The sequence below is a fragment of the Ranitomeya imitator genome, chromosome 2 (genome assembly GCF_032444005.1).
Source record: "Ranitomeya imitator isolate aRanImi1 chromosome 2, aRanImi1.pri, whole genome shotgun sequence".
In the NCBI taxonomy this organism is placed as follows: domain Eukaryota; kingdom Metazoa; phylum Chordata; class Amphibia; order Anura; family Dendrobatidae; genus Ranitomeya; species Ranitomeya imitator.
In genome coordinates, this window is record NC_091283.1 from 214,891,179 (window position 1) to 214,918,964 (window position 27,786).

At 50.2% G+C, this 27,786-nt stretch overlaps 1 protein-coding gene across 2 annotated transcripts; it reads left to right on the plus strand.

Moving 5' to 3' along the window:
• Positions 1–1,279: 1,279 nt before the first annotated feature.
• Positions 1,280–26,971, plus strand: MPP1 (MAGUK p55 scaffold protein 1). 2 transcript variants are annotated; one of them, XR_011318056.1, is made up of 13 exons: positions 1,280–1,860; positions 5,577–5,705; positions 7,855–7,933; positions 8,436–8,521; positions 10,024–10,092; positions 10,848–11,038; positions 11,782–11,885; positions 11,962–12,042; positions 12,660–12,740; positions 16,818–17,020; positions 23,778–23,849; positions 26,042–26,277; positions 26,780–26,971. XR_011318056.1 is itself a non-coding variant. In XM_069748561.1 (12 exons), exons 1-12 carry the CDS (start codon positions 1,747–1,749, stop codon positions 26,216–26,218), a joined length of 1,386 nt encoding a protein of 461 aa, XP_069604662.1. In that variant the 5' UTR covers positions 1,280–1,746; the 3' UTR covers positions 26,219–26,461. The 2 variants fall into 2 exon arrangements, 1 of the variants encoding a protein (XP_069604662.1); XM_069748561.1 differs by lacking the exon at positions 26,780–26,971 and having other exon boundaries at positions 26,042–26,461.
• The last annotated feature ends 815 nt before the right edge of the window (positions 26,972–27,786 follow it).

Sequence of the window (27,786 nt, forward strand, 5' to 3'; positions counted from 1 at the left end):
ATAAACTGAGGGCAGATTCAGGAGCTAAGGCAAGGTATGTGGCCATGGCATCTTCACCATCAGAAGTAATCTGGGGAACAGGGTGAGCTAGGGTGACCGTAGCGTTAGGGACATAGAAGGAGCCCATGGTCCCAAAACTCACGACAACACGAGTCGTTACACGCATTTAACAGGTTAACAATCGCTGTTGTTGGAGGCAGGTCCTGGCTGTACAACACTCAGCCATTACCTACTGTGTATGGGACACACACCCCATGAGCCTTGTCCATACACTCGCTACTGACGATAACTGTGGATTTGGCACCGTGGGTCTCAGAAGGGAGGGAGAGAATTTGGCTTTGGACTTTGCCGGATTGGTCTATGGGAGCCACTGATGCTTTCACACCGGTGACATGGAGACCCTGTGTTTTCACGCTGGCAGATGGCGGACCTGAGAGGGGGATTTTGGATCCTCGGCACAAGCATTCACGGTGAGGCCGGTGGGATCACTATGGACGCCGTGCGGCCTCAGTTCTGGCACCAGACACCTGTAGATCACACCGCTGGGCGCGTGTACAGCCTGGGGGGAGGCAGAAGGAACGAAAGGTTTGGCTTGTTCTTCCTAGCGCCGTTGGCCATGCGGGACAGTGATGAGGCGGCCTCCTCCTGGGGATCGGCACCAGGACACACACCACATGTATTCCGCTTTTTTTTAACTTTTCTTGCTAATAACACACCTTAAACCCCTTTTTTTCACCCTGGCACTGTGAGAGGTGCAGAAACACCGGGGGTCGTCTTCCAGGCGCGCTGCTGTTCTCAGTGACGCCATTCTTCTTTACATGCCACTTGTTATACTATTTTGTCGGTGTTCGTATGAATGAAAAAACGGCATTTTTGGAATGTTTTCTTGCAGGCTGCTCACCACCCTGCTGTAGGCATGTGATGGCACAGGCTGCCCACAAGGGGCGACACTGCCACTACTTCAGGGAATGGTTCTCATGGTGTTACCGCTGCAGCCAATCACAGCCGCCTGTCTGTGTGCACAGAGGATGGGACTGCCGGGGCCCCAATGTTATGCTTCTAGTTTCGCACTTTTCTAATCTTATCACTGGTGGCCTGTCACCAAGGAGCACACGGGCAGGGAACGCTCACTTTATATAGAATACACAATGGACTACCCCTTTAAATATGGGGGCGCAGCAGCGCTGGTGTGTCCGCTCTCGGCCGCCGTCCGTCACTGTCCTGCTTGTTTACCGCAATCCCAGATGCCGACGTCACTCACACAGCCACGCCCCGTTGCGTCACATGACCAGGGAGCAGTCGTCTGCGTTTCCCCTAAGGGCTCTGTCATCACGTGACCGTTTCCAGGGACGGTCATGTGACCCCCGGCCGTACCATCTCACATAACGGAGGTGTGATAACTGCGCTGTGACGCGGCGAGCGCCGGCATTATACGTCCCGGCGGCTCTGCGGAGGGGGGCGTGATACCGCAGCGCGGAAGAGAGCTACACGGGGACGCGCGCACGGGAACGCGCAATGTCCGGCGGGAGGGGGGCGGCGGCTGAGCGCGGGGACTCCCTGACCTGCACAGTGTGCGCGCCTCGCAGGTTTATTATCGCTATTTCCCTGCGTCTTCCCTGAGTCAGCGCCTGTTCTGCGGAGATAAAGGGGTGAGAGGGCAGGAGGCTGAGGAGAGGAAGAGAGAGAAGAGCCCGGAGCGGAGAGAAGGAAGAGCCCGCGGAGGTTCCCGTGCAGCCGGCCGGAGACATGACGCTGAAGTTCGAGCGCTCAGAAATCCGCCGCTGCGACAGCCCGAGCATGAGATCCGCGCTGTCCGACCTGTACCTGGAGACCCTGCTGCAGAGCCGGGCGGCGACCCAGGTACCGTATGATGCTCCCCGTTATTATTATTTATATCATGGTGCTGGACATGAGAAGGGGTTACATACAGAGCTATAGATATCGATTACAGTAAGCAGGTTTACAATGACAGAGGGGAGCGGACCCTGTCCTTGTGGACTTACATTCTATGGGATAGTGGGGAAGAGACAGAAGGTCGGGGGAGCGGCAGCAGTTATGGTGGGTGGTGAGGCGGCAGCTCTGGTGTTGGTGAGGCGGCAGCTCTGGTGGTGGTGAGGCGGCAGCTCTGGTGTTGGTGAGGCGGCAGCTCTGGTGGTGGTGAGGCGGCAGCTCTGGTGTTGGTGAGGCGGCAGCTCTGGTGTTGGTGAGGCGGCAGCTCTGGTGGTTGGTGAGGCGGCAGCTCTGGTGTTGGTGAGGCGGCAGCTCTGGCGGTTGGTGAGGCGGCAGCTCTGGTGTTGGTGAGGCGGCAGCTCTGGCGGTTGGTGAGGCGGCAGCTCTGGCGGTTGGTGAGGCGGCAGCTCTGGCGGTTGGTGAGGCGGCAGCTCTGGCGGTTGGTGAGGCGGCAGCTCTGGCGGTTGGTGAGGCGGCAGCTCTGGCGGTTGGTGAGGCGGCAGCTCTGGCGGTTGGTGAGGCGGCAGCTCTGGCGTTGGTGAGGCGGCAGCTCTGGCGTTGGTGAGGCGGCAGCTCTGGCGGTTGGTGAGGCGGCAGCTCTGGCGGTTGGTGAGGCGGCAGCTCTGGCGGTTGGTGAGGCGGCAGCTCTGGTGTTGGTGAGGCGGCAGCTCTGGCGTTGGTGAGGCGGCAGCTCTGGCGGTTGGTGAGGCGGCAGCTCTGGCGGTTGGTGAGGCGGCAGCTCTGGCGGTTGGTGAGGCGGCAGCTCTGGCGGTTGGTGAGGCGGCAGCTCTGGCGGTTGGTGAGGCGGCAGCTCTGGCGGTTGGTGAGGCGGCAGCTCTGGCGGTTGGTGAGGCGGCAGCTCTGGCGGTTGGTGAGGCGGCAGCTCTGGCGGTTGGTGAGGCGGCAGCTCTGGTGTTGGTGAGGCGGCAGCTCTGGCGGTTGGTGAGGCGGCTGAATGGTTATTGTAGGCTCTCTTGAAGAGATGGGTTTTCAGGTTCTGTCTGAAGGATCCGAGGGTGGTGCATAATTGGACGTGTTGAGGCGTGGAATTCCAGAGGATGGGGGATATTGTGGCGAAATCTTGGAGACGGTTGTGTGAGGAACGAATAAGTGTGGAGGAGAGAAGGAGGTCTTGGGAGGATCGAAGATTATGTGAGGGAAGATATTATTATTATTATTATTTATTGTTATAGCGCCATTTATTCCATGGCGCTTTACATGTGAGGAGGGGTATACATAATAAAACAAGTACAATAATCTTAAACAATACAAGTCATAACTGGTACAGGAGGAGTGAGGACCCTGCCAGCGAGGGCTCACAATCTACAAGGGTTGTGTGAGGATACAGTAGGTAGGGTAGAGCTGGTCATGCAGCGGTTTGGTCGATCGGTGGTTACTGCAGGTTGTAGGCTTGTCTGAAGAGGTGGGTCTTCAGGTTCTTTTTGAAGGTTTCGATGGTAGGCGAGAGTCTGATGTGTTGTGGTAGAGGGTTCCAGAGTAGGGGGGATACGCGAGAGAAATCTTGTATACGATTGTGGGAAGAGGAGATAAGAGGGGAGTAGAGTAGGAGATCTTGTGAGGATCGGAGGTTGCGGGTAGGTAAGTACCGATATTGGGAGATTAGTTCAGAGATATAGGGAGGAGACAGGTTGTGGATGGCTTTGTAGATCAGTGTTAGTAGTTTGAACTGGATTTGTTGGGGAATTGGGAGCCAGTGGAGGGATTTGCAGAGGGGAGAAGCAGGGGAGTAGTGAGGAGAGAGATGGATTAGCCGGGCAGCAGAGTTGAGGACAGACTGGAGTGGTGCAAGAGAGTTAGCGGGGAGGCCACAGAGGAGGGTGTCGCAGTAATCGTTATCTGTGAGATGCCCCCATTATCTGCACGATGGAGCATGCTCCACTTATGTGGGCGATGCCCCCCGTTATGTGGGCGACGCCCCCCGTGATCCCGCCACTCAGGCCTGTAGTGATTCGGGCGGTGCAGCGTGCTCCTGATCAGGCCTCTGTTGCCCAGCGCTCATTAACCCTTCGTACATGCTCTGTATTCTGTAGGATATGAACAGCTAATAGAGGCCGAGTGTAGGGAGCAGTGATTGGGAACGGCCGACTTACTGCAGAGCTGCGTCACTTCGGGGGCTTCAAGTCTCCTGCAGACTCGTCCCTCACATACTGCGCGGATTTCTGCACCGGTCACCGCTCTGTACACACTACCGGGGGTAGGACGGTCGCTGATTCTCCCCTCTGTACACACTACCGGGGGTAGGACGGTCGCTGATTCTCCCCTCTGTACACACTACCGGAGGCAGAACGGTCGCTGATTCTCCCCTCTGTACACACTACCGGGGGCAGAACGGTCGCTGATTCTCCCCTCTGTACACACTACCGGGGGCAGAACGGTCGCTGATTCTCCCCTCTGTACACACTACCGGGGGCAGAACGGTCGCTGATTCTCCCCTCTGTACACACTACCGGGGGCAGAACGGTCGCTGATTCTCCCCTCTGTACACACTTACGGGGGCAGGACGGTCACTGATACCGCCACGCCGTAATTTTATTTTTACTTTTGTTTGCTTCGCCACAAACAATCCGATGAGTTGTTTTGCTTCTTGGTCATACGATCCTTGGCACGTGTACACAACGGGGGATGATCAGGAGCTTTTTTGCCTTCCTATCTACCCCGATGATTGCCCCTTGGTTGCCATGTCTAATGTCCGCTCCTGGGGGGCTGGAGGCAGCCGCTCCGCCTTTCCCCTAGAGTTTAGGGGATGATGGTCACCGACAGGAGCATTTGACGGACAGAGATCTTGTATTTATGACTCCAATTAGGACACATTTCTTATTGCTTTATAATCAGAAGAATTTGACAATCATTAACAAAGTTTTGCAAAACAAAGTGAGCTTTACTCGCCCATCCTGGGTCCAGCACTGAGGCTCCTCCGCCTTTGCTCCTGGTGTCTACTACTGTCTGGTCACGTCAATGGCGCTGCAGCCAATCATCTCAGTTGATGACATGAGCTGCTACGCTCAGTTATTGGCTGCAGTGCATCTGACAGATAAGATAAAAGGAGCTGGACCTGGGGAGGGTAAGTAATGGCATTACGTTTTCCAAAACCAGAAAATGCTTCCTTTTTTTTCTTTCTTTTTTTTTTTAAATGGTTTGTTCACTAATTGATAACCCCTTCTTAAATGGACTCTGTGCTCTCTCCCTAGTCTGTAACTAGCGTGTTAAAGCCTAATTACACGGGAAATGATTGACTGGACGGGTGCTCATCCAAACCTTCCTTCTGAACTATTGACCGTCGCTTGCAGCACGGGAACGTGTACAGGGACGAACGGTCGCACCAGCGATCATTGTGCACGTCATGTGAGCAGACGCAGACAAGCACAGGTCAACTTTGTCACCGGTCGGCAGATTATCAGAACTTCACGGCATGGGTGGATCAACATGGGCAGCGTCACTGTGACAAAATCACGCCACCATTGTGGGTGGAAGAAGCATTGTCCCCGTGGGGAGCCGCACCCTGTACAATCCCCCCCCCAACCCCCCCCCCCCCAAGTGTCCTTATTAGGTCGCTTCTGTTCACATCAATGCCGCTCATTCTTTTAATTTCTTCTTTCCTTTAATAGGGATTTCCGTCCCCATCTAATGTTCTAGCAGAAGAGTTTTACACCAATGGATCTGCAGCCCCCGGATGTCCCGAGGAAAAGAAAAGGGTCCGACTGGTGCAATTTGAAAGGGAGACTGAGGAACCTATGGTAAGCGGGGGTGGGGGGCTGAGGAAATGAAAAGGGGAAGTCGGGGACGGAAAGTGCTGGCTTGTTTCTTTTTTTTTCTTTAATAAAAGACAACCTCATCTGCTTCTGCTAGTTAAAAGGTCACAGGCCCCAACAACTGGTCTGTGGGCAGAAGTCTGGAGAATACCCTCAAGTATTCTGCCAGAACAATGAGACTGTTGGCACCAGCCCATGCAGCAGCCTCCTGCGTACCTGGGGTACTAGGCCAGCACCAGCCCGTGCAGCGGCCTCCTGTGTAACTGAGGTACTAGGCCGGCACCAGTCCATGCAGCGGCCTCTTGTGTACCTGGGGTACTAGGCCGGCACCAGTCCATGCAGCGGCCTCTTGTGTACCTGGGGTACTAGGCCGGCACCAGTCCATGCAGCAGCCTCCTGTGTACCTGGGGTACTAGGCCAGCACCAGCCCGTGCAGCGGCCTCCTGTGTATCTGGGGTACTAGGCCAGCACCAGTCCATGCAGCAGCCTCCTGTGTACCTGGGGTACTAGGCCAGTACCAGTCCATGCAGCAGCCTCCTGTGTACCTGGGGTACTAGGCCAGCACCAGTCCATGCAGCAGCCTCCTGTGTACCTGGGGTACTAGGCCAGCACCAGTCCATGCAGCAGCCTCCTGTGTACCCGGGGTACTAGGCCGGCACAAGTCCATGCAGCAGCCTCCTGTGTACCCGGGGTACTAGGCCGGCACAAGTCCATGCAGCAGCCTCCTGTGTACCCGGGGTACTAGGCCGGCACAAGTCCATGCAGCAGCCTCCTGTGTACCCGGGGTACTAGGCCGGCACAAGTCCATGCAGCAGCCTCCTGTGTACCTGGGGTACTAGGCCGGCACAAGTCCATGCAGCAGCCTCCTGTGTACCTGGGGTACTAGGCCGGCACCAGCCCGTGCAGCGGCCTCCTGTGTATCTGGGGTACTAGGCCAGCACCAGTCCGTGCAGCGGCCTCCTGTGTACCTGGGGTACTAGGCCAGCACCAGTCCATGCAGCAGCCTCCTGTGTACCTGGGGTACTAGGCCAGCACCAGTCCATGCAGCAGCCTCCTGTGTACCTGGGGTACTAGGCCAGCACCAGTCCATGCAGCAGCCTCCTGTGTACCTGGGGTACTAGGCCAGCACCAGCCCGTGCAGCGGCCTCCTGTGTACCTGGGGTACTAGGCCAGCACCAGTCCATGCAGCAGCCTCCTGTGTACCCGGGGTACTAGGCCGGCACAAGTCCATGCAGCAGCCTCCTGTGTACCTGGGGTACTAGGCCGGCACCAGTCCATACAGCAGCCTCTTGTGTACCTGGGGTACTAGGCAGGGTCTGGCGGCCATACATCAGGGTCGTCCTACCTAGAACCCTGTTGTCTTTTAGATCTAACATTTTACGTGGTGCTAACATTGACACAGCGGTGGTGGGGAGGGGGGTGCATGCCGCCATTTAGTGGTGGGGAGGGGGGTGCATGCCGCCATTTAGTGGTGAGGAGGTGGGTGCGTGATGCCACTCAGCGGTGGTGGGGAGGGGGATGCGTGCTGCCACACAGCGGTGGTGGGGAAGGCGGTGTGTGTGCTGCCACTCAGTGGTGGTGGGGAGGGGGTGCGTGCCGCCACTCAGTGGTGGTGGGGAGGGGGTGCGTGCCGTCACTCAGCCATGGTGGAGGGGGTGCGTGATGCCACTCAGCCGTGGTGGAGGGGGCGCGTGCCGCAATTCAGTGGTGGGAAGGTGGGTGCGTTCTGCCACACAGCAGTGCTGGGGAGGGCGGTGTTTGTGCCGCCTCTCGGTTGTGGGGAGGGGGGTGCGTGCCGCCCCTCAGAGGTTGTGGGGAGGGGGGTGCGTGCTGCCACACAGCGGTTGTGGGGAGGGAGGTGCATGCTGCCACACAGCGGTGCTAGGGAGGGCGGTGTGTGTGCCGCCTCTCAGTGGTGGTAGGGAGGGGGGTGCGTGCCCCCAGTCCTTCCCGATCCTCAGGTTATCATCTATCCCGCAGTAGGTGGTACGTTGTTTTCCCTGGACCTGGCCGGCTCTTTGTGACTGTTTTCTATCCTTTACCTTCCCCCGCTGTATATTGGCGTCCTTCCTGGTTCTGTTGGTTTTCGCTGATTGTGTAGCTCTACAGTGTTTTTTCTTTTTGCCTGTTGCAGGGCATCACCCTTAAACTGAATTCACAGCAGAAATGTGTTGTTGCTCGCATTTTACATGGCGGTCTCATCCACCGGCAAGGTAATTTTTGCTTCTTGGATTTTTTTTTCCCCCTTCCTTTCTTTGAAGTTAATGTTTATTATTCATTTATTTATTTTTGGGGCACAAATTACACCAGAATTTTGCCACTTTTAGCTTGATGTATCTCCCCCCTAGAGTTTCATAAAACTATTGTACAATTTTGTGTACACAAGTCTTATGCAAACCTATGCGCCCCCATTGTAATAGAGCGGGGTCACTGGTGTCGCACTACTGGGAGCTGCTTCTACTTGTTGCGAGCAGGAGTTTTAGTTTAGGGTGAATCAGGCGATTGGGGAGGACGCGAGAGGGTCGTGATCCACAGCACTCCTCTGTGACTAGAGATTCAACGCCGTCATAGCCCCAAAATGATAGGAAATTTCTACTGATCTTTTGCAAATGTTTAATTTCAATGGAATTAACGCCTATAAAATGATTAAATGACTGACATGAGACCCAACGGCTCAGATCTGTGATTTTCACATATTGTTTGTTTTGATGGAAGGTTCGCTGCACGTTGGTGATGAAATCCTGGAAATCAATGGAAAACTTGTCCAAAACCAAAGCGTGGACCATTTGCAGAGTATTTTGGTGAGAAACTAAGGGAAAGTTTGGAAGTTTTATATATTGGGGAAAATAAGTGATAGACTGCTGATTTTTACAAGTTTTCCTACCTACAAAGAATGGAGAGGTCTGTAATTTGTATTGTAGGTACACTTCACCTGTGACAGACAGAAAATCACATTGTAGGATTTTACCATAATTAATTTGCCAATAAAATTACGCACCTAGGTGCAAAAAGGTACGCGCTTGATAATAGCCAATAGAATGTTTACAACAGAGTGGAATAACCCATATGGGTAATAAAATAAAGCGTAGTTTCTCAATATATCCACCAGAAATTATCCTTGTTTGCACCAATGGTCGGTAGGCAAAGTGATAAGCATGAGTATTCCTACCTCCAGTGACAAGTCCGTGATGAATGGGGAAACTACCGTGCTGCCGCTGTGTTTCCAAGGAACTCCAGGTACAGAGTGCTGATGTAGAATCCAAACTGGTGGCTGCCTCGGCCGGTAGCAGCCACCTGAAATTAACCTCCGGGTTGGAACGGGGTCCTGAGATGTCAGGCGCCGCGTGGTACGAGAGCGGTAAGTCCGGGTGAAGCGCAGGACCTGCGTGACGTGTCTGGTCACGTAACCGTTACCGGAGCCCAGGAGTGAGTACGGAACGCAGTGAGGGTCAATCAACCGACGCGTTTCTGAGACTGCTGTCTCCTTCTTCAGCCGGACTTACCGCTCTCGTACCACGCAGTGTCTGGCATCTCAGGACCCCGTTCCAACCCGGAGGTTAATTTCAGGTGGCTGCTACCAGCCGGGGCAGCCACCAGTTTGGATTCTACATCAGCACTCTGTACCTGGAGTTCCTTGGAAACACAGCGGCAGCACGGTAGTTTCCCCATTCATCACGGACTTGTCACTGGAGGTAGGAACACTCATGCTTATCACTTTGACTACCGACCATTGGTGCAAACAAGGATAATTTCTGGTGGATATATTGAGAAACTATGCTTTATTTTATTACCCATATGGGTTATTCCACTCTCTGTTGTAAACATTCTATTGGCTATTATCAAGCGCGTACCTTTTTGCACCTAGGTGCATAATTTTATTGGGTTATTCATTTATTTACCAACCAAGTGTGGAGGTTGGTTTGGTACTGCAGCAAGGATTGATAGCCCCTTTCTTTTTACATTTTGCGCCACCATTTATATTTATTTCTATTAATTAATTTGCATTGTGTTGCATGAAATAAGTATTTGATACAATAGAAAAACAGAACTTAATATTTGGTCCAGAAACCTTTGTTTGCAATCACAGAGGTCAGACGTTTCCTGTAGTTCTTGACCAGGTTTTCGCACACTGCCGCAGGGATTTTGGCCCCCTCCCCCATACAGATCTGAATTTGTATCGGAGCAATCACACTTCGGGGATTCTGCTGACAATCATGAACATACATCCGAAATGTACTGTGACTGCTCCTTGTACAGTAGACAGCTTCTAACGAAATCTCAAATATTCTCTTTCCTGCTGTAGAAAGAAAGCAAAGGAACAGTCACTCTGAAGGTGTCGCCAACACAAAGCAGCCGCAAGCTCCCACTGCAGGTAAATCTACAGGTCCAGCTTCTGAAAGCCCCAACGACGTCCATGGAAGCAGTGACCTGCCACTGCAGGGGTCTTACATGCCAGCCATTTAAGGGGTTTTGCACTTTTGCAAAAGTAGATACCAAACGTTTCCAATCATGTAATAGAGCAAGATCAGATAGTACTTGCCCTCCCCAGTCGAGGGTTGGCTCTCCGGTGATACCCCTGACTCATGTTTTGTGTACAGCAGTGACGTCATATTGATGCTGACCTCAATGGCTGCAGCAGTGACGTCATTAGCTGCTGCCGGGTACGTCATGTTGATGCCGACCTCACTGGCTGCAGAGGTGATATGAGCTGTCAAAGGGATGTCACCTTTGAAGCCAAAACACGGAGACCTGAGCAGCAGCGGAGAGCCAACGTTGGACCGGGTGGGCGGAATGATTTGGGGTCCACTTTTTGATGGGTTTGACCGACACTCTAATGTATATGATGGCTTCAGCTGACTGAATGTCGGGAAGGATGTTATTTGGGTATGTGTGCTTTCTGACTGCCAGTCACATTGAGAGAAGTCATGTCGGGCAGCAGCTTTCTCATAGCGAACACTAGAGCGCTCCTGTGTAGGGACGGCCGGCTGAGATGGCTGCCCGCCGAGTGGAAGGATCATTCAGCCAATGGCCATCTACTTTGTATGGTGGTCCTCGGTCATCTGGCATTGTAAGTCACTTCTGCTGAGAGATCATCTGTACATGTGTTCATAGATTTCTTTTCCCTAGATGTTTGTGCGCGCGCTCTTCGATTATGACCCGCTCTCGGACTCCCTCATTCCTTGCCGAGAGGCAGGTCTGCGCTTTAACACTGGAGATGTTCTGCAAATCATAAACAAGGACGACTCCAACTGGTGGCAGGGAAAGAAGCAAGGGGAAGAGAAAGCCGGACTCATACCGTCACCTGAACTGCAGGAGTGGTGAGCCGCCTTCACAAAGAAGCTTCTTTTCAATTGCATTTTAAGGATTTTGCTGCTGTTCACTCCTGCACCATCTGACCAAGCGCTTGGAAAGAGAAGGAGCCGGACACTTGGTGGTCGGTTACAGAGGCTACACGTAGGGTCTATTGTGCACACGTCCTATTCTCCCTAATATGGCTCGTGCAGGATGATCACAGGCTGTGTAATGGTGGCCATCAACTCCCATGTCACCCTCTGGGGGAGAGCAGGTCTAGACAAGGAGTCTGTTGCCCCAACATTGAGCTTAAACTATTAATACATCCATCTAGGAGACTTTGCCCTTATAAAAATCACAATGGTGGTGCAGATTTAACTTATGTAATTAAACTTTTTATGAGAGCGCTTCAATGCATACATCTTCTCGCTTCGTTACCTTCTTCCACTGCTCCCCTTGTGGCGACTGACAGCACTAAGCTACCTGTATTGAAGCCTCATCTGTGTACACACTGACAATGTCGGTGTGTGCGGGTGACCCCTGATTCCCCCCTCTTCTGTCTGTGTCGGACGGTTGCTGTGCACTAGTCGTACGTCTGGGGGGCCTCTGGTTGCGCACGGGGTCGCGCATTGGCCGGCAGCCAGTGCTGATAGGACAGGGAGGTGAAGTTGCACTCTGACACTGCAGGAGCTGAGCGCGCACAGAAGCCACCATGTGCAGTCTTTTGGCAAGGATACCCTTTAATACTTTTCACTCTGGATTATTCTAGGCGTGTAGCCAGCACCAACACAAGCAACCAGATACCTCAGACGTGTAGCCCCTTTAGCAAAAAGAAGAAATGCAAGGATAAATACTTGGCCAAGCATAGTTCCAGTGAGTATACACCGCGACGCATGGCGCTGTCAGACTGTATCTGGACCTGTCGTATTCATTCTCCTTCTCTTTGCAGTTTTCGATCAGCTGGATGTGGTGTCTTATGAAGAAGTGGTGTCTCTCCCAGCGTTTAAGAGAAGAACCCTTGTGCTCATTGGTAATGGAGGAGTAGTTGAAAAATACATATTTGGTGGTAAAAATGTCCAGATAACTGTGGCACCAAAAAGGTTCTCTCTTGATCCCATGATGCCGTAATATGTACTTGTTAATAAGGCATGCATCTATAAATCGCATGAATAACGTGACTGTCATTTGGAGAACTATTTGTAGAGCTGAAGCCTCTGTCACTCCAGCTCTAATCCTCGCACAGCGCTGCCTCCTCTTGCAGGATGGAAAGTTTCTTTGCCTGAAGTCCTACAGAGGCTGTCAGTCCAGCACGAGGAAGTGGTGTTAGGTGGGGAATAGAGCTGGAGTGACATGCTTCATATCTACCATAGTTCTTAAGCCTTATTTGCTTATCAATTCAAACCCTGATTTCTCAGTAATGGAGGAACGGAGCGGCTATGTAAAGGGATTGCTGGATCATTCTTGTATCAAAAAGATAGTAATGTGTATATAAATATACACTACAGTGACATGTGGCCATACGTGAGCCTCGCTGAAGCGCCCAGTCCCTGCTGGATACTTGGGGCGTCATCACACGGCTCTATGCCATGTCCAGCCACTATCGCTGACGTGTTTCCCGAGTACTAATCTTCAACTTATCTTTCACAGGTGTCAGTGGAGTGGGACGAAGTCACATAAAAAATATTTTACTCACTAAATATCCAGAGAGGTTCAGCTACCCTTTACCACGTAAGTGCCCCTTACCATTACATGCATGGTGGACAGAATGTGGGCTGTTATCCCGTAGGTCACTTTGTTGGTATTCCTAATCTTTCCACGTAATGGCGCACTCAGTGGGTGGTATAGAGGGAGGCTGGGAGCAGGTTTCTGAGCTCTGTCTAAATCCCCTCTCGCCTCGTCTTATGTCAGGTCTCTCCTCTGCAGATACTACATAAACCTCAAATGCAGAAACCGTGCACATGCTTCTGGACTCAGGCCTCTCTTGCACATGATGTTGCAGCCCTTTGTGTCCTCAGTGGATGTCTCTAAAATATTAAGTTTGCGTTATCTTGAGACTTGTTATTGCTGAGCACCATGAAATGGAAGACAAAGTCCATGAGTCGAACACGGGTTGCACTGCTGTGTATGAGAGAGTTCTCGTACATCCGGGTGTATAGATATGTATCCATATATCCATATACTTTTTCATTGATGACCTATCCTTAGTACAGGTCATCGATGTCTTGTAGACCGAGGTCCGACACCCTCACCACCGGTCAGCTATTATCGGTGGCCACCAGCCAGAAATGCTGCAGATTGGCCCAATGCTGCAGAGATCCAGCAGAATCAGCAAACAGCAGTGACCTTTGGATTTAGCCGGTAATAGATTGTTACAGACTTTAATGAGTGCAGTTTCAGTAGAATGTAAAGAGCGGAAACCAGGTTGTAGAGGGTCAAGAAGAGAGATATCAGATTAGACTGGAGTGGACCAAGCTTTCCAGGAGTTGAGATGAAGGGAAGATTAGATACCGGTCTGAATTTAGCAGTGCAGTTTTGGTCTTTTTGAGTAAAGGGGTTTTGATGGCATGTTTGAATGAAGAGAGAGGTTAAATATTTTAGTTAGGTGCGTATTGACAGCTAGGGAGAGGGACTGAAGGAGATGTGAGGCAGTAGGATCACTGTTGCAGGGTGAGGTGTCTGGTGACTTCTTCTGTGACAGGCTCAAAAATGGAAAGTTTACTTGAGGTGCAGGAGGGTAGGGGAACCAGGCTCTAAGGGGTTTGTGCGAAAATGTCCTGGCAGATATGATTTTTTGTTTGTGGGAAATAAGTGTTCAGATTGTCAGCAGTGCGCTTGGTGACGGGGGTCTGTACTTTAGGGCTCAGTAGGGAGTTGAAGGTTTCAAACAATCATTTTAGATTTTTGATGTGAAGTAGACTTGTTTGGCCAGATGGAGGGCAGAGTTGTAAGTTTTGAGCATGAACATATAGTGCAGAGGTCTCAAGCTGCATTCCTCAAAGGCCGCAAACAGGTCATGTTTTCAGGATTTCCATGTATTGCACAGGTGATAATTTAATCACCTGCACAGATAATGATTCTAGCACCTAATGCAATGCTAAGGAAATCTTGAAAACATGCACGGTTCGCGGCCCTCGAGGAATGCAGTTTGAGACCCCAGATATAGTGGATGAAATACTCTTAAAGTGATTTTGTTCAGACGCTTGTCACACCTTGAGCAGCACTGGAGAAAACCTGTTTGCATCGTGTGCCAGGGTCGCTGTTTTCTGTGGTGGGTCGTTCTGCGTGTAACTGGTGCTGCTTCATCCGGGCCGCTCTGCAATGTGTTATGTGACAATTCTGAGTCTGGACAAAAGTGGGAGGAGATGGGAGCTAAAGATGCAGATTGTCCATAAGCTCTTGGGTATTGATGGCTCGTAGATTTGTTTGTTTAGCAATTGGGGGTGTCCTGAGCAGGGTAACGGTCCTTGACAGAAAAGGAACGAAGGTTGTGGGTGGGAGAGGGTAGTTAGTAAAGTCATGCAGGAACAGAGTCGTGAGAAGACCATGTCCAGAGAATTCCCATCTTCATGTGTAGGAGAGTTAGTAAACTGAAGGCCAAAGGAGGAAGATGGCAGATGGGGAGAGCAGATCGTCAATGGTGATGTTAAAATCCCCCATGATGAGAGTGGGAATATTTTAGGATAAGAAGTGTATAAGCCAGGTGACAGTGATCCAAGAACTGATGACAGGGGCATGAAGGCTGATACACAACCTCCACTTGCAGGGAGAAGAGTTTTAAAAACCTACCCGTTTTGACTTCAGAGGAAACATAAGTGAGGGTATTGGGAGGATACCCTGGAAAGCACATTGTGATTAAAGGAGCAGGCCAACACCTCTACTTTGTCTGTTCTGAGGTCTGGAGGTGTGTGACAAATGTAGCCCACCATATGCGAGATCAGCAGCGGCGGTGGTGTCAGACTGTTGGATCCAGATATCAGTGAGAGCCGGAAGGTTAAGGGAATTTGAAAGGAAGAAATCTTGACTGTAGAGTAGTTTGTTGCATGCTGACCGTGAGTTCCATAGGGCACAATAAAAGGAGATGGGAGAAGGCAAGGAACGAATGTTTATAAGATTACCTGGGTTTCTATGTGCTGCAGGATGACAGTTAGATATAGTAGTGTAAGGAGGTCTAGGGTTGGGAAAGATGTCCCCAGCGACTAGAGAAGGAGACAGAAGAGGGCGAGCAGGAAGTTCAATGATTTGTGTGAGCGTTTTGTGCACTGTATGGTAATAGTGGATGGTTTTGTGTGATTGAGAAATGTCAATAGGGCCTCAGTGTTGTGCATGGGAGAGGGGAGGAGAGAGGGGCTGATATATTGAGATGGTGTAGAATGTGTCAAAGGGCAGTAGAGGTGAAAGGAAACAGCAGCTAGAACAACTATGGCGCAAAGAGATAAGGAAATTACCTGGCATAGTGCACCTGAATGAGGAGCATGTTTGTGTGAATATCTGGCATGGCTTACCTGTCTCCTGTGTGGTCCACTTGCCATGTTTTAGGGTAGGTGCATACGGTCCGCAATCCACGTCCAGATGTTACAGCATAGTGGATGGGATTTCAAGAAATCTCATGCCCACTATGCAGGCGCAGATACTCGCGGCTCACACGCGGAGACGGACATGCGGCGCGTTTTTCCAGACTGCAGCATGTCAATTTACCTTGCGGAGACGCTCAGTCTCCACAAGATAAATTTCCCATTCAATGTATTGAGCGTGGTGGTTCCACACGGTTCAATGACCACATGCAGATTCACCTTTGTTCAATAGCCAGCAGCGCTTTGGACATGTGCTGCGTCTGAAGCGCTACCAATTACTGACTGTGTGCACCTACCCTAACTTCCAAGACACTTTGAAACATTTTGGACCTAACATAAAATTTCTCCATGTGCCCCAGCACACGTGCTCTCTTTAAGCCAGATCTGGATACATTGGAAGTGTGTGATGGGATGTAGGACCAGTTTGCCTTGTTGAATAAGAAATTGGCAAGAGACCACAGCCGGCATTACTGTTCAGGATACACGACTCGACACAAATGATCAAGTGAAAGGAAGCAGAACATTCACAATCAGACATAAAAACACTTGGGAAATTGCAGAACCGAGATCTTGTGAATAAAGTAAGGTGTTTACAATTAACAGATGTAAGACAAGCAGCTTGGTGAATAATCCCTTCTGGGGCATATCAAAAACTGCACGAGGGGTAAGTGACAGCGCAGATCAGGAGTGCTGCACTGCTCTAATGAGAGCTGGTTAGTAATATTATCACACCCACTGCATATCGGGATAGGAGCTTGGAGATGGGAATATCCCTTTAAAAGGTCACACACGGTCTCCTTTTAAAGGGTTAATCCCATCTCCATAGATGGATATTGGTGGAAAGTGCTTGGGAAAACGACTGCAGAACCTGAGGTTGGCGTGGCACCTTACCGGATGGTACAATCTATAACTTGCCACTAGTCGATGCACATATTGGGTTTTTTTTTTTTTGGAGTACTGGAACTCCCTCTTTTAAATAACTGAACAGAAAGAAACAAATGTGTATAATAAGTTAAGAAAAGGACTGAAAATACAAGTCTGTCATATAAACTAGTGCAAAAGTAGGTGCAAAGCTAGAATGAGCTGCTGAGTGTGACAATGTGAGCTGCCGTGGACGGCTGCCCATCAGCAAGGGGACCCAGCGCACCTTGTGTCCATACTGTAGGACCTTTCCTCTGTACTTCTCATGTAAATCAATGGGCTTATATAACTTTTTATTTTTTTCCGTTTTAAGATACATCTCGTCCCCCAAAACGTGGAGAAGAAAATGGAGCTTCGTATCATTTTGTCTCTGTGGAAGAAATGAGCCAAGGAATCTCCGAAAATCAGTTTTTGGAGTTTGGGAGCTTTAGTGGATATATGTTTGGGACAAAGTTCCAGACTATAAAGGATATTCATAATGATGGGAAAGTGGCTGTACTGGACATAGAGCCCCAGGTGAGAAGAGAGGAGATTACAGTAACCATCGTCAAAAATCGCAGCTTTTATTATTTTACAATATTACAAGTTAAAAAAAAATCTTATGTAATGAATTAAAAATGTACTAAGTAAATGCATTTTTGTCGCTTCATTGGGGGACACAGGTAACCATGGGTGTATGCTGCTGTCGCTAGGAGGCTGACACTATGCAAATAAAGAAAAAATAACTCCTCCCCGGCAGTATACACCCTCCGTCAGGCACCAGGCAACTCCGTTTTTGCTTAGTGTCCATAGAAGGCGGACCTGGATCTAACCACCAGATCCGCTTAATCTTTTTTTCAGGGAATTTTGTGTGTGCTTATTAATAATTTCCCTTTTTTCTTTCAGATTCACTTCTCTGGGTAACGGTGCAGCTTCTCACCCTGTGGTATCACCCACATCGCCCACTGTCGGACCCCCTGGCAGGACTCTGTCCCCTATCACGGGTGTTTCAGGGTGACTCTTGGTGGCCGGTCCTTCCCTTTTCCCCTCCTCACCCCTCTCCTTGGAGAGGACTGAGAGGAGGACAGTGGTCGCCTGCGGTGACCTCCCCCCTTCTCGTAAGGGGTTGACGCCGTCTTCTGCGCCGTTCTGGATACGGCGCGGGAAGGAGGATCTTCTCTTCCAGGACCCTCTCTACCTTCCGAGGGCTCCTGACATGATCCTCAGCTATGAAGAGGGACCGGATCTTCAAGCAGGTAGTTTCAACCCAGGGACCCTTCAACCCCCCCCTGCCCGCAGCGCTCGCCGCTGCAGTGTTCACCTACTGCAGCCATCGGGCATGTTGCGGCCATTTATTCAAACTTCGCGCCCTTTTGCCTTTCTCAGCGCACGATTTCCTGCCTCTTCTCCTCGGCAGTGTTTTCCGGCAAGCCACGCCCCTTCATTCTGGCCTAACCAGCCTGTGGCTCCTTCGCAGCACTGGGCACACCTCCACCTCTTCCCAGCACTGGCATTGGCCACTCTCGGGCGGGAGCCGTCCCTTCAGGCGTGTCAGCCTATCGGGTTGTCGGTTTCGCTTTATGCGTCCAGCCATGCCCCCTTTTCTGTGCACCAGAACAACGGGCCAATTACAGGAAGCCTGCAGTCCCTATCCTTTCAGGACCGCTTCCCTCACCGTTCATGTCGCGTGGCCACGAGGTCTTCTTCCAGGCGGGGGGACACAGCTTCCTGCGCTGCCACTGCATCATCGTGTCTGGTAGGCTCTGCACTCCTCCTTCCCTGGCCTGTATCTTCGGCCTTTCTCCCCTCAGCAGTATCAACTTCTTGGCATCCTGCTACAGGTGTCACTCACTCTCTACCTGTGCCCAACCCCGCAGGGTCCCCCGGCTATATCCCTACGGTGACTCACTACGCTTGTGCACGCTGTAAGAGAAAGTGGGCTTCAGGCCAGCCATCTCCCTTCTGTCCGTCCTGCAGTCCTTCCACCATGTCCGTCCTTCAGGATGTCCCTAACACTCGGGATGAGTGCACTCCCCCGGAGTGGGATGTTTCCATGTCTCAGACCTGACTAAAGTGTCTCAGTCCCTGGTACAAGTCCTAGAAGCGGCATGCGTTCCATCTGCTGCCACCAGTACCACGAACGCCTCCCACGGCGATTCACTCGCACCTGACCACGACTCTCACAGGGACAGACTTGAGAAAAGATCCAGGAAGAGGACTGTCTAGCTCCTCATCCAGTTAACCGGACCCCACTGCGTCATCTAGAATACCCCTCTCTACCCGTTTCCCCTCCTCAGAGGCGAACGTCAGGTCGGATGTAGCTTCTCAGTTGGAGTCTGACTCGGATGCAGATCAGACCTCCGGGACGCAGGATAAGGTAGATAGCCTTATTTCGGCTATTATTCAAACCCTTGAACTTAAGGAGGAAGATGCGACTACTCAGGACGACTCTGTTTCATTGAAACGGTCCTCCAGAGTTTTTCTCAATCACAAAGAGTTTGAGAATACTACCTCTAGACACTGGGAACATCCCGGAAACGTTTTCCAGGAAGAAAACGTCTGGACATTTTATACCCTTTTTGATTCAGACCTTGTCAGCAAATGGTCCGAATCCCCTAAGGTAGATCCACCGGTGTCAAGGTTATCCTCGCAGACAGTTCTGTCCATTCCTGATGCGGCGTCTCTAAAGGATGCTACGGACAGGCAAATTGAGGCTTTAACCAAATCAGCCTTTGAGGCGTCCGGTGCCTCTCTGCCCAAGTTTCGCCTCCTCTTGGGTGGCAAAAGCCATATCGGCCTGGGCCAAGATCCTTCGTAAGGGCATTGTAGCTTCGGCTCCTTCTGAGGAGCTAGCGGATTTAGCGGACCAAATTGCCTTAGCGAGGAAATGCCTCCTTGGATGCGGCTGCTTGCTCCGCAAGATTAAACAGCAACATCATTGCCATTAGCCGGATTCTTTGGCTGTAGGCGTGGAACGCAAACCCCGCTTCTAAAAAATCCCTCACTGGCCTGCCGCTCCAGGCTCTTTGGCACAAAGCTGGACCAGATTATCTCAGACGCCACTGGTGGTAAAAGCACTTCTCTACCTCAATCTAAACCTAGGCGCCCCTTCAATAGAAAGGGACCCCAATCCTTTCGGCCCTTCACTTCCTCAGGCGGTGCCTCTCAGCAGGACCGTTCTTCCGCTCAAGGGGAACGAAGGAAGCCACTCCTCTAAACCTTCTGGATCTCGCGGCCACAGATTTTCTTCAAAATGACGGGTCACCCCCACCTGGAAATCTTTCCAGGGTGGGAGGCAGGCTTCTTCTGTTCACGGAGGCTTGGTTATCGTTAGTCGACGACTCCTGGGTCAGGGAGATCGTTACGTCAGGCTACAAAAGAGCATTTTCTTCGCCCCCAGTAAGACGCTTCTTCCTCTCGCTCGCCCACCCAAGCAGCCCTCCCACGTCCCAGGGCTTCTCTAGGCCATCGCTTCCCTCCTTGCCTCAGGGGTAATTGTCCCAGTTCCTTACCACGAGTGGTTTTCGGGTTTTTACTCAAATATGTTCATAGTTCTGAAAAAAGACAGCCCTCCGCCCGATTTTGGCAGTTGAACCGCCACCTTCAGATTCGGCACTTCAAGATGGAGTCTCTGCGCTTGGTGATCGCTTCCATGGAACAGGGAGAATATCTGTGCTCTGTGGACATTCAGGGTGCGTGCTTACACATTTCTGCTTGTGTACAGCATCAGAGGTTCCTTTATTTTGCGATCCAGGAGCAACATTACCAGTTAACAGCTCTCCTGTTCGGCCTGGCGTCCGCTCCCAGGGTCTTCACGAAGGTAATGGCGGCGTCATGGCCATCCTTCGATCAAAGAGGATCCTCATAATCCCTTATCTCAACGACCTCCTGGTCAAGGGTCCATCTCGCCGGGACTGCAGCCAGAGTCTCCAGATCACTCTGGACACGCTAATCCGTCTGGGTTGGATAATCAACAAAGTCCACCTTAATTCCGACCCAACATCTCGAGTTCCTGGGCATGGAATTCAACACCATTCAAGCCCAGGTCTTCCTCCCAAAGGAGAAGTTCCTTTCTCTTCGGCAGTGCATCAAAGCCCTAAAGCGCCCTGTTTCTCTGCCTCTACGGCTCTGCATTAGAGTGCTAGGGAAGATGGTCGCTTCCATGGAAGCAGTACATTATGCTCCGTTCCACTCTCGCCCTTTCCAGCTGGCCCTCCTGTCAGCCTGGGACAGGAGCCCACTTTCCCTAGATCGCCCAGTTCGCCTACCTCTCAATGTGAGACACTCTCACTTGGTGGACACTATCCACCTCCATTCTGTGAGGGAGGTCATTTCTTCCCCTCCGCTGGCAGGTCTCCACCGACACCAGTCTTCAGGGGTGGGGTGCGGTCTTTCTCCATCTCACAGCGCATGGCCGCTGGAGTGTTCAAGAGACCCTTCTCCTGATCAATCTCTTGGAGATCAGGGCAATCTTCCTGGCATTCCCTCCTCACGGGAAAACCGATCCGCATTCATTCGGACAATGCCACGTCCATGGCTTACATAAACCACCAGGGAGGGACTTGCAGCAAGCAGGTCATGAGGGAGGAGGCAAAGATTGTATGGTGGGCAGAGAACCACATCCCCGCCATATCAGCTGTCCACATTCCAGGAGTGGACAATTGGGAAGCCGACTTTCTCAGCCGTCAGGGGCTCGTGTCAGACGAATATGCTCTTCACCCCACCGTCTTCAACCAAATTTGTCAGAGGTGGGGCGTTCCGGATGTCGACCTAATGGCTTCACGAACAAACGACAAGGTTCCCCAGTACATATCCAGGTCTCGGGACCCGATGGCTGTCGGCTGCGACGCCCTTGTGATCTCGTGGGCCCAGTTTCAGATGCCTTATCTGTTTTCGCCTCTTCCATTGATTCCAAGGGTTGTAAAAAAAAGGTAAAGGCAGAGGGGGTTGTTCCTGTTCTGTTGGTAGCTTCGAATTGGCTTCAGAGGGCCTGGTATGCGGAGCTAGTGAACACGTTATCAGTCGTTCCCTGGAGACTCCCAGATCGTCTGGATCTTTTCGCAAGGGCCCCTCTTCCACCCGAATTCTTGGTCTCTGAATTTTAATGGTATGGCCGTTGAGGCCGCTGTCCTAAGGGACGCAGATTTTTCCCACAGCGTCATACACACCATGATAAAAGCTAGGAAATCGGCATCTTGACGTATCTGTCATAGATGTTGGAAGGCCTTTTTCCGATGGTGTGATGACAACAAATTGTTCCCTATGGTCTTTTCCCTTCCTTCAGTCCTTGGTTTCCTTCAAACGGGTCTCGATTCGGGCCTTTCTCCGAGTACCTTTTTTAAATGGTCAGGTTTCCGCTTTGTCCATCCTCTTCCAAAGGGACATGGCTTCCCTTCCCCATGTAAAGACCTTCCTTCAGGGTGTCGCTCACATAGCGCCTCCTTACCATCCTCCGGTTGAGCCGTGAGATCTCAACCTTGTCCTCGGCGCCCTCCAGCTTGCGCCTTTTGAACCAATTCAAGACATTTCCTTTTCCCTTCTTTCATGGAAAGTGGCTTTCCTAGTCGCCATCACCTCTATTAGGAGAGTCTCCAAGTTGGTGGCATTGTCCTGCCGTTCTCCCTTTCTGATTCTGCACCAGGATAAAGTGATCCTTCGGCCGGTTCCTTCCTTTCTACCAAAGATAGTTTCGGCTTTTCACATCAACAAGGACATCTTCCTTCCTTGTGCCCTTCCCCGGTTCATCCCTTGGAGAAATTTCTCCACAAACTGGATTTGGTCAGGGCTATCCGAGTCTCTTTCTAGGCTTCTTTTCGCCAGTCCGATCCTCTGTTTGTCGTCTCTGAAGGTCGTCGGAAGGGGCTCCCGCCTCTAAATCCACAATTGCTCGTTGGATTCGTTCGGCGGTTCTGGAGGCTTACCGTGATCAAAACAGCCAGCCTCCTCCAGGGGTGAGGGCTCACTCTAACCAGGCTGTGGGAGCTTCCTGAGCCGTTCGTCACCGGGCTTCAGCTTTGCAGGTTTACAAGGCCACAACCTGGTCGTCTGTTCACACTTTCGTAAGGTTTTTACAAGGTGCATACTCGGGCTTCTGCGGACGCAGGCCTGGGTAGGAAGATACTGCAGGCGGCAGTTTCCCACCGGCTGACCTAAGTCTCCTTCTCTCTGAATATTTTTCTCACCCGTGGGACTGCTTTTGGACGTCACATGGTTACCTGTGTCCCCAATGAAGCGAGAAAGAAAGAGGGATTTTTGGTTCTTACCGTAAAATCTTTCTTGGAGCCTTCATTGGACACCGCACCCTCACTTTATGTTGTACCGTGTTGGTCAATGTGCTGTTGTTGTGGGTTGGTACATAGGTTGAGTTTGTTTATACTTGCTCCTACTACTGCTTTTGCACCAACTGAGTTGACTTGTGCCTGTCGGAGGGTGTAAACTGCCGGGGAGGAGTTATTTTCCTTTTTTTTTTTTTTGCATAGTGTCATCCTCCTAGCGACAGCCGCATACACCCATGGATACCTGTGTCCCCCAATGAAGGCTCCAAGAAAGAGATTTTTACGGTAAAAACCAAAAATCCCTCTTTGCATCTTGTGTGAGGGGCGAAATACCATTATCTGCTAATATTTGCAGTTCCTAGCGGCAGTACATCACGGCACGGCAGGGACCTGTCTCTGATTAGAATGGAGACCATGTTCTGTGTTGTGGAGCGACAGATAATGTGTGCGCCGCTCCCAGGCCATAGTGTCACTATCGGGAAAGGCTTCCCGGCCCGTCATTACCAGTGGTCTCTGCTCTGATGGGAGCGAGAACCGCATGTCTTCTGACACTAAGGCCCCTGGAGCAGCCCCGTCCAGTCTCTCAGCCTGCACATGCGCATTAGAAGCATGTAAGGTGCAGAACAATCATTGAGGAGCCGTGCCATCCACAAGATGAGAGCGCACTTCCATTGAAAATTAGGTGGATAAATCAAGGTTTTTAGATGCATATTGACAACCTAAATCAAGAAAAGAAATTAAAAAAAAAAAAAGGAAAAAAATATATTTATTATATTGGATTTGTGGTGATGCTTCTCTTTTAAATACCAATAACTTTTTTTTATTTTTTTTTCCTGTATGTGATTTCATTTCATTATGGTTTCTCCGCCATGATGCGAGCATTGATCGTGAGATCACATACAATAGTGCTGGGTTGTACAATCCAATTTTGAATGTAATTTGTGTAATTATTAATTCACATTATTTGGCTGTCAGCTGATCGAATAATTATCAGAACTTATTACTCTTCTATTTCCCAGACTCTAAAGATGGTTCGTACGGCAGAGCTAGCTCCATTCATCGTGTTCATATCTCCCACCGATACGGACAAGGTGACTTTCGTTTGTTTTATATTTTAATATCGATGCGATGCTCGTGGTCATGATATTTGTTGTTTCTATGGGAATATCCACACTTTATAGAGAACAACGTGTCTGGGAATAGAAATCCAAAAACTGAAGACGTTTCTCTTTATTATGTATCAATATACAGTATAAGCCTCTGTCATTCTAATCTTGACATCTAGCATCAAATCTACTTTTTTTTTTTTTCTCTAATAGAGGGTGCCCAGGCTTGGGGTTTAGGTCTGCAGTCAGTCCGCGTCCCTGCAGACTTGCGAATCCTCACACTGCGCGCTGTTGGGAGCAGACCGGTGCAGGTCTACAAGTATAGGATTTGCATACATGCAGTCACATGAAGACTAGACATGTGAGGCCGGACACGTCTAGTCGGAGTGTGGCGGGAAGTATGCAATTTGCCTATTTGCAATCACACGGTTTCCTTGCACACTGTGACGAGTCCCAAGTTTGCAGATACATAAAGTATAATATAGTATATTTTTTTTATTTATTTTTTTTGGTTTTTTTTTATGACCTCTACTTGATAGTTCTGCACCCTCCTCAGAGTTCTACAGAGCTGGATCACCACCGCTCCGCACAGTGTGTAGAGGCAATTTGATGGCTTGGCTTTAGAAAGGTGGCAAATTGATTCGTAGGTCCAGTGGTCAGGCCAGTAGTCTGTGTCCGTCAGAAGGGAGCTCGGCCGCCTGCCTCTTATCTGACGCATCCCCTTCTGCTCGCGTGATTAGCCGGCCTGGTGAGAGTTGGATGCCATCAGGGGGGAGGCGGCTCTCGGGGCTCCCGTCCGATGGCCATAAATTACTGACCTGGCTGCTGGACCGGGTTCCGTGGAACAATCTGAGTTTTTTGGGGGGTTTTTTATGTTGGTATTTTTGGTGCCTAACAAATGACTTGATTTAATCGTTTACAATGAACTTGAGAACACAAGTGTATAATACACAGGACTGGTGATGCTCTGACTTTAATATTTTAATATATAGTACTATTTAGGGGGGGGTTCTCTGGCACTTTGATAATGGTGGTCTAGCCTAAGGACAGGTTATTAGTGATGAGCGAACATGCTCAGATAACGTCTTATGTGAGCACACTCAGGCGTTATCTGAGCATCTGTATACTATGGTCGAGTCCTCGTGGCTCCATGATTTGTGGCTGTTAGGCTATATTCACACTTTGCGGATTTTGCTGCGGATCCGCAGCGGATTTGACCGCTGCGGATCCGCAGCAGTTTCCCATGAGTTTACATTACAATGTAAACCTATGGGAAACAAAAAACGCTGTGCACATGCTGCAGAAAAATCCGCGCGGAAACGCTGCGGATTACATTCCGCAGCATGTCACTTCTTTTCTGCGGATTTTCACCTGCTCCAATAGAAAACTGCAGTTGAAAATCCGCAGAAGAAAACGCAGTAAAAACCGCGATAAATCCGCAGTAAAAACCGCAATGGGTTTTCACTGCGGATTTTGCAATCCGCACATAGCCTTAGACGGCCTGAACACGTGTGGATCTGGGGATCACCTGTTTGTTAGGGAATCCCCACATGTCTAAAAACCACAAATCATGCAGCCGCAGAGACAGGAACATAATATACAAGCACTACAAGATACTCGGATAAGCGTGCTCAGATAAGACGTTATCCAAGCATCACCGCCGGTTATTGATAACAGACAGGTGAGTGTGCGATATTTGGCACCTCCACCTATCAGCTGTTTCCCGTGTGTCCAGATATGATCAGCTGCAGAACAGTCCAGCTGTATAGTGACCACAGCAAGGTTCTGCAGATCCAGCCCTAGTCATTCCTAGAGACTTGGCTGCAGCCATGTACAGGAGACAGCTGCAGCCGATCACATCGGGCCAGGAACAATGATCGGCAGCAGTGCCATGTCGCTCCCCCAATAATGTTGATGTCCTATAACAAAGGATATACTAGCAAAATAAAAAGTGCCATACGACCTCTTTAAGTATGAAATTCATGTCTAATCCAATAACCTTTCTCCCATGTCACCTTCTCTGACACACATTTCTACCAATAGTTGCATTGATTTTAATCATTTTGAGATTGATCCCAGACTTTAGTTCACCCATTGACTATATGTTGTACTTTTTTTGCATTGACCTTTTTTTTTTTTTTTTTTTTTTTTTTCCTCCTACCTTTCTGTGTTTCCAGTCTGATGCACTCGAGAAGCTGCGTGCGGAGTCGGAGGTTCTCAGGGCTCGCTACGCGCAATTCTTCGACCTAACTCTGGTTAACAATGATGCGGAGCAAACCGTTCAAGATCTACTAAGGGCTCTCGATGCAGCGTGTGCCTCCCCTCAGTGGGTCCCGGTGACCTGGGTCTACTGACGAGACCTCTACAAGATTATGTGCCGCACAACATACAAGAAATGATCACCTTTGCCAAGGTGGATGCAGTCTCCTTCCAAGACTTACCATTCAGTATCGCATTTCCTGCAATGTTTGCACACTTCTAATGAGTAAAATAACTCTGCAACAGACTAGACGTGTCCCTCTTATGTTCTGCAGTATTCGCTGCTTTTCTGCAATGCAAAAGTATTCATTTTAAGTCCCTACAGACATTTCTCTTTATTTTAAGAAAAAAAGTGACTTTGCTTCTTTACCATTAACTGTGTGCAAACAGGTCCAATACCTTATCACCATCAACACCAGGTCCAGTGCGGAGCAGCACTGCTGCGTCCCACGGATACTTCTCATTTAGTGCCCTAGACTCCCCAGAACATGGTCCAGACCATAAGACGGTACTTCTCATCAATGGCCATAAAGCTGTTGTGCTTCTAATCTCCTATGTCTAAGTAGTAGAGACCTCATTACCTCCGCCATCGGCTCTGTAAGGCTTTGTGAGACATCGTCCTCATCTTTTTTTTTTTTCCTAACCTACTAAACCAGGTGGTTCCCAAAGGATCCAAGTACCGTATAGATGTCTGAAGGTGCCAACAACCTCATCCAGAAGCTCCTAGTAGTGAATTATATTTGTACTGCTATTAAAGTTCACAATCATGTGCATTGTCGCTGGTGGAACGTCCCGAGAGGTCATCGCTGGTGACTTGGGGCGTGAACCAATAAAGTATATTGAATAAATCCTCGGCCATTCTTCATTCTCCGTTCCTAGGTTTTTTCTTTTTGTAGACTTTTTTTTTTTTGTGCGTTCATGCTTATCGACAGGTGGGATTGTAGCCAGGTATTTTATTCTCGGGAACGCGCCAACATTTCAGACAATATATTGTTTTGACGTTCCAGCCGGGTATGAAACTAGTCGCGCTCCGCACCCCAGGGGGCTTCTCCCACTGCTGCTGCAGGTGATTGACAGGCGCGAGAGGGAGAGATCTGTCAATCACCTGCAGCGGTGCCAAGATCTTAAAAAAAAAAAAAAAATTTGAAAATGTTTTTGAGAATCCCAAAACACCATGAGTGCAAATGAATTGGGCTGGGGGGGATGGAAGGGTGGCAATGAGGGTAAGGTGCTGAAGAACAAGAGGGGATGGGGTGAGGAGGGGTCTGCATGCACGGTCTGCACAGGAGAGCATGCACTGCATGCTACGTGACCTACTGATCTATAGTGTCTTGTGGATGGATAGGGCCGAGCTTGGAGCTGTTTTCACCGGGAGATTTTTTTTTTTAATTTTTTTTTACTAGTTCTAATGAAGATTATACAACACAATAAGGTCACATCATGGAACAAACAGTATTAATGAGCAACGCTATCTGGTAAAGGTAATGTTGCCCTGAACATGCCATGTGTCTAGTATCTTGACCAAAAACATAGGACGCCCGCATCAGGCACCAAATATCACATACTTTATCATGAGAGAGTCTTCCTCTGTCCCTGGTGACTAATGTCCATCAGAGGAGACTCAAGCCAAGGCTTCCATACCTTTTATCCAAGTTTTCCAAAC